At 51.0% G+C, this 6,864-nt stretch overlaps 1 protein-coding gene across 1 annotated transcript; it reads right to left on the reverse strand.

The window, feature by feature from the left end:
- Positions 1-537: 537 nt before the first annotated feature.
- On the reverse strand, positions 538-2,058 carry Rassf10 (Ras association domain family member 10). Its single transcript, XM_026395859.1, has one exon. It carries the CDS (start codon positions 2,056-2,058, stop codon positions 538-540), a length of 1,521 nt encoding a protein of 506 aa, XP_026251644.1.
- Between the last annotated feature and the right edge of the window lie 4,806 nt (positions 2,059-6,864).

Consider the following 6,864-nt stretch of genomic DNA (forward strand, 5'->3'; position numbering starts at 1 on the left):
GTTTTAACATGTTTACAGTCACAATTAACATTCAAGGAATTTCCTTTTCATCCAACTGTTTCTTTTAAGAGCACTTTATGCCACAAACTATAGTTCTAGCTGCCATCAGTTCTTCCCCTACAGAGGAGTGGTGAAATCTCCATAATACTTATTTCTTGTGTTGAAAATGGGTTTGGACCACGTCTATTTCCCCAGGGTGATGGAGAAGGAAGAGGTTGCATCCCTAGACTGAGAAGTGCTATATTAGTTTTCCAATATAGGGGGTTTCCACCGCCTCACTACCTCTTTCTCTTAAAAGAACTTGGAACACAGACCAGGCTTCCTTCTCCTTCACCCTCCTCCACACTCACCCAGTAACCAGAGAAGAGCCAGTGCCCAGCAGGCATCCCCAACCCTTCCCCGATCCGGTTGGAGATCTGAGGCCAGGCAGCAGCTCCGGGCTCACCCCAGCCTGATTTGGGGTCCCTGAGCTGGCGGGTCCAATGCCTGCTGCAAGAAAGGGAGACATTTCCGTCTCCGGCTCCCTCCCTGCTTCTCCTACACCAGGGATTCGCACACAGGCACAGAATCCGAGTCCTGGCTGTGCATAGAGCTCAGTCCAGTATCCGAGTCCTCGTCGTTACCAGGACAGCTCTTGGCCAGTCCACGAGCCTGGTCCACCCACATCTCGGCGCAGGCCTGAGGCTGGGGTTCCCGCGTGGGTTCGCTGGGGCCAGAAGCCTCCTCCTGCACTATGGTGAGCTCCAAAGTGTTCAAAGTCTGGAGAAGGCCCTGCAGCTCACGCTCCTTGCTGTCCCGCTGCTGCTGGCTGTAATCCAAGTCCGCCTTGACGGCTTCCAGGTCCGTGTTGAGCCTGAGCCCAATGTAAAGGCTGGTGCTGAGTTGCGTCCTGACCCGCTCCTGCTCCAGCAGCAGCTCGCCGTCCGGGCCGCCGTCGGGCTCCGGGGGCTCCTCTCGCACCGCCAGTTCTTCCCTGCGCCGCCGCATCCATCTCTGGTTCAATTCCTCCTGAATCTCGGTGGAGAGTCGCTCCAGCAACTCCTCCTGCTGGGTTCGCTGCTCCTGCAGCTGCAGCAGTTCGTCACAGCGCCGGGCCAGCTCCTCCAGCGCTGCCGCCTGAGCCTCACCGTCCAGGGGCGCCGCTGATACCTCCTCCGCTACCGCTACCTTCTCGGGCTCCTCGCCCGGGATGGGCCCATCGAGTTCTATCCCTGCCCCCACCAAGTAAGTGTCTTGCACGTAGTTCACCCCATGCCGTCGCATACGGTCAAGATGCACCTTGGCTTCGTAGCGGTCGATTTCTCGGTCCAGCTCCAGAAGCCGTTGCACCTGCTGGCGGATGGTGTGGTCCTGGGAGAGCACCAGATGCACCAGCGTCTCCATGCGCTCCACAGACGCACTCTCATGGGCCTGCGGCGGCGACGAACAAGACGAGGCAGTGGACGATGAAGTGGACGAACAGGGAGAAGGCGGCGGCTGCTGCTGGCGCCGCCGGTTGAGCTTGGCCAGCTTGCGGAAGGCCTTGCGCACCACCCGCCGCTGCTTCTCCTGGGTCATGGCCAGGCTGGGCCGCGCCGGGGCTCCCCGGGCCAAGCAAGGGCGCTCGCGGCTGAGCACTACCCGCGCCTCCGCACTGCGCGGACCTGCGTTGGGGAGCGACGCCTCGCTGCGAACTAACACGAAGCGCACGTTTTCTTGCTCGTCGCCCCAGGCGGATAAGAGGCGCAAGATGCGCGTCTTGTTGGGCAGGATGCGCTCAAAGCCACGCCACTTCTCCACGATGCAATAGCACTGCGGGGGCCCGCACAGCATGCCCTGGGACAGCGCCTCATCGTCGTCGTCGTCGTTTTCATCCGGGGGTTCTGGCAGTTCCCCTGGGCCTTGAGGGTCTCCGGCCATCCCCCTTCGCTGGCCCCGCCGCTGCCTCCGTCTTCGCCGGCAGCCGTCCTCCAACAGAACCCGCACCACATCCGAGCAAGTGGTGCGGCGGGAGAGACCGGACACCAGCTTCTCCTCCTGGCAGATCCACACCGATATCTTCTTTTCCGAAGGATCCATAGTGCAAACGGGACACAAACTGCAGATTTAGCCGGCCCTGGTGGGGCGGTAGGGGCAGCACCAACTGCCCGCAGCTCTGAGATTAAAGAAGAATCTGTGATCCCGGTCTCCAGCGGCGCCGGCCCTTCTCCCTGGTTGCGCACCGAAGGCAGGCTCCGGCGGCGCGGGCTGGGATGCTGTGCTCGGTCCAGACGGCCAGCGTTCCAGAGGCCGCGCGCCGGGGTTCTGGTTTCTGCAGCTCTGGCTCTGCCCACCGTGCCCGAGGCCTCCGGGTTTTGCTCCTCCCCATGTGGCTCCACCCCTTCCCGCCCCAGCGCCCAGAGCTCCCGCCCGCCCGGAGCACCCGAGGCGCGGCGCCCAGACTCGCCCCTCCCAGCCTTGCCGCGCGAGTCTGTCCCTCGCTGGAGTTGTTGGCGTCCTAAGTCCAACTTGCAGCTCTTTCGCGAGCGGGTGCAAGGAAGAACTCTGGACCTCTTCGCACCTCTACAAGGTATTAGCTCTGCTTGTCCACCCACTGCCTCCTCCCCTTGTATCTAGAGGTGACTGGATGTGTCTTGATCAAACTATCTCACCTTCCAGGGGCCCCTAAATGTGGCCCTAGTCCTTCAGGGAAGCGTATTCTGGGGAGTGCACTTTGCACAAACCGGGAAACTGAGGCATTCAGCGGTCTCTAACAGAGACGGTGTAATCGCCTTAGTAAGACCACCTAGGAGTTGTAAGCTCGGAATCTGAGCAAAAGATCTTCCACTCTTCCTTGACAGGAAGCAAGATTTGCATATATAAGCAGAACTAAAAGGGACTGTGGGATCGGTGAGCAAGTTTAGGTAGGAAATGTTCGCCACCGGAGCGGGACCTTCAGAGGCCACTCCCAGTTCTCCGCAGGTCACGTCTGCTGCTTTCCAAAGAACCTCAGCTTCCCACAGCCTTCTTAACAGGGAAACTCCTGATTGTGGTGGAAGTATGAGGTGCAGACCCAAGTTATAAACTCTTTTATGTGTCCTGCTTCCTTAAGGGGAAACCGAGGACAATACCATGATGGTTTCTGACATTTTCTAGTATCCAGAAAATCCATGTGGCCCAGAAGAGGTAAGAGCCAAGTTTCCCAGCACAGGAAAGCCAGTGTCACAATGCCAGTGAACTTGTTTCATCCTCAGCTGACGAGGACAGTCTCTTGTGTGAAAGACTTGCTTTAAGTATATGCCCTGTGAGCAAAGATCTATAAGCTCATTCCTTTCTTTCAAGACCTTGGATGGCTTCTCATTGCTTCTTGGATAAAGCACTTGTGTCAATTCACTGATTCATGCAGTAAATATTTATTGAGTTCCTACTATGCCCCAGGTCCTACGCTAAAGCTTTGATGATAAACAAATCACCAGTACTGGCCTGCAGGAATCTCACCATCTAGTGATGAGTACAGCTGAATAAACATTTCTAACACAGTGTCTTCTGTTTTCTAATAGGGGAAAGCATAAGGTGCAAGAGGAACCTACCTGCATGCTGTAGTAGAATCCAGTCTCATCTGGGAGGATCAAGAAGATGTCCCACTTTAAATAGCATCTTCCAAAAGACCCAAAGGACCATCTGAGCCTGCCAAAGGAAAAACGGATGGAAGACAGGGGCAAGCCCCAATCCAGACAGAAGGAATCAACTTGTAAAGTCAAGGAATCAAGAAAACATGGCAGTTACTGGGGCTGTAAGGAGTTTCAGTGAGAGGAGTGTCTAGCAGGCAATGATGGTTAAGCAGGAAAGGATTTTATTTCCATGCTTTTCTATTTGAATTTACCCTAAGAACAAGAAGAAGCCATGGAGTAGCAACACTGGGGTCAGACTGGTTGTTTACTTACTAGCTGTGAGTTTAGGAGAAGTATTTAATCTGAGCCTTGGTTTTGTTATCTATAAAATGATAATAATAAAAATGCCTGCCTAATAGCACTGTTGTGAGGATTAAATTCCTGGACCTAGTAACTCCATAGAGTTTTACTGGAGGGTTGGAGACTTAGAAGGTACCTTAGTTTTTTTGTTGCTATATAATAAATTACCAAAAACCTGGTGGCTTAAAACAACACCCATGTATTATTTTGCTGTTCTGTAGGTCGCAGGTCTTGCTTGGCATGGCTGCTGCATCCTCTGCTCAGAGTGTCTCAGGCTAAAGATAAGGTGTTGGCTGGTTTGAGTTCTGGGGAAAATCTACTTCCAAGCTTATTCAGATTGTTTCCAGAATCCAGGTGCTTTCAGTTGTAGGACTGAAGCCCCCATTTATTTTTTATTTTTTTATTTTTTGGTGGCTGTCAGAAAACTCTCAGCTTTTAGAGGCCTCTCTCCTGTCCTTCCCATGGAACATCCCCTACCTGTTTTAAATCAGCAATGGCAGGTCAAATCCATCCATCCCTCCTTTGCTTCCAACCTTTCCCACCTCCTCTTCTGCTACCAGCTGGAGAAAACTCTACTTTTAAAAGACTAGCTTCATGAGGCAGATAATCTCTCTATCTTCAAGTCAACTGATTAGTCACCTCAAGTACATGTGCAAAATCCCTTTTGCTTCACAATGTCGTGTTATCACCAGAGTAAAGCCAGGAGATTACAGGACCAGCTTAGAATTCTGCCTACTATAGGGAATAATATGATAACAGATTTTCTCTTTTAAAAGATTATCTATTTGCATTGGGAACGATGTGGGGAGGGGGTGAGAAGCAAGGATCACTTTTAGAAGACTGTCCCATTCATTTAAGGAAGCAATGGTAGCCTGTGTCAAGAATGGTGGAAGGTTGAACAAAATTGAGAGTTATCCCAGAGGAGGGAGAGGCAGGACTTAGTGACAGACGGGAGGGGGTTTCCTTCTCCCTGGCATGATGTCAAAGGTCTCTTACAGTCTAGCCCAGCCCACTCCCCCAACTCCTCCCTGGCATGCTTGGTTATCCTTTCCTCCTTCCCCTTTCATATGTGCTTTAGAGCTTTGTGATCAGCTGCAGTCCCTGATGAACCTTGCTTTCTTACTTCCTCTTTCCCTCGAGCTCTCTCCCTCCCTTCCTCTCTTTCTTTCTTTATTTCTCTTCTTTCTGATTGGAGTCTCACTAGGTTGCCCAGGCTAACCTTAAATAACTCCTGGGCTCCATGGATCCTCCTGCTTCCATCTCCCGAGTAGTTGGGACTACAAGTATACCCCACTACACCCAGCTTCCTAGGTTTCAGACTCCACAAGGATAGTGAGTGATCTTAGATCTGTTTTGCTCACATTTGAATCCTCTGCATTTAGCACATTGCTGACACATTCTAGTTTTATTCAGTATCTGTTGAATAAATATGTGGATCAATGAATGAAGCCTACATTCTAGCAAGCCAACACCTCGCTCAGCCAGAAGAACCCCTGCATCTTGATGTGTCCACACCGTTGTACACACTTTTTCTCCTCCTTAGGATCCATCTTATACAACTAGAGAGGTGCTATTTGTTCTTTCAGAAACTCAGCTCAAAAATCACCTGCTCTGGGTGTCCTTTCTTTCCTTCTCAGAGAAGAACTGGCTCTTTGCTCTTCTCCTGACTTCATCAATGCAGGGATTTCATATGCTGTGATTCACTTTTTTAAATGTCAGTCTTCCCCTAGATGAAGAGATTGCCAAGAGAAAGAACTGACTGTCTTAGTCCTCAGCACCTCCAGTGCCACACACATGGTAGGCTCTTGTTCTTCTCCTGTGCTCTAGGAAACACCAAGATGCTACCCACACGGCAACTTCTTTCTAGAGGCAGACAGATACATGAAATCCCTGCTGTAAGAATGATATCATATTTCTGCTGATAGAAAGATTGATGGGTCCTAGGAAAGATGAAGAAGGCAGAACTTAAGTAAATGGAGAGAAGGGTTGAGAGCATCCTTGATTGGAGAAAGTACATTAATTAAAACATTAAGATGTACGCACATGGTCATGGATTAGTGTTTCAGAGGGTAGAATACCAACCTGAAAAAAAAAAACAAAACCTCAGTGTCTCCTATTCAACACTCAGCTCAGAACACTTCTGTGACCAGATGTGTATGGCATTTCCCCCACCTACCAAGCAAGCAATCAATTCTGCAGCAGACACCAGCTGTGCCTCTTCTAATTCAATTTAATTCTGACACTGTCTACCTGAGTCAGAGTCAGATCCCACAGGTTAAGGGCTCCGTCCCCAAGACTGTCTCTACTTCAGATGCCAATCACAAGCCCCCACTTGTTTCACCCCTGTTCTGACCCACGAGCTGCCCATGGGGCTTTCCACAACTCCCTCCTTGGGTATGATTAACTTTAAACTGGCTCACAAAACTTAGGTTTACTGCTTATTAAAAAGGATATTACTGATGACCATTAGGCGAAGAGGTGAACAGGGCAAAATGAGGAGGAGCTCCCAGGCCTCCTCCAGGAGAGCCTTCCTGCAGGAACTCCAGTGGTCAGCTCTCCAGCAGGTCTCCTAAGCCTGTCCTTTTGGAGGGTCTTATAGAAGCTCCATGATGTAGGCATGTCTGATGAAGCCATTGGCCATGAGCGGTCAACTTAACCTTCTGTCCCTCCTCCCTCCCAGGAGTTGGAGGAGTAGGATTGAAAGTTCCAGCCCTCTGAGCACATGGTTGGTTCCTCTGGAAACCAGACCCCCATCCTGGACTTGTCTAGAATCTTTCCCCCAAAACTATTTCACTAGGATAAGGTTGGGTGTGTTTGAAAGGACCCGAGGAAAACAAAAACCTGTCTTTCACCTTTATCACCCTGAATCTATATTGGAGCTGCTTCAGGAATCAAGGACAAAGGATAAATGTTTCAACACATAAAATACCCGATT

Source organism: Urocitellus parryii, chromosome 4 (genome assembly GCF_045843805.1).
Source record: "Urocitellus parryii isolate mUroPar1 chromosome 4, mUroPar1.hap1, whole genome shotgun sequence".
Classification (NCBI taxonomy): domain Eukaryota; kingdom Metazoa; phylum Chordata; class Mammalia; order Rodentia; family Sciuridae; genus Urocitellus; species Urocitellus parryii.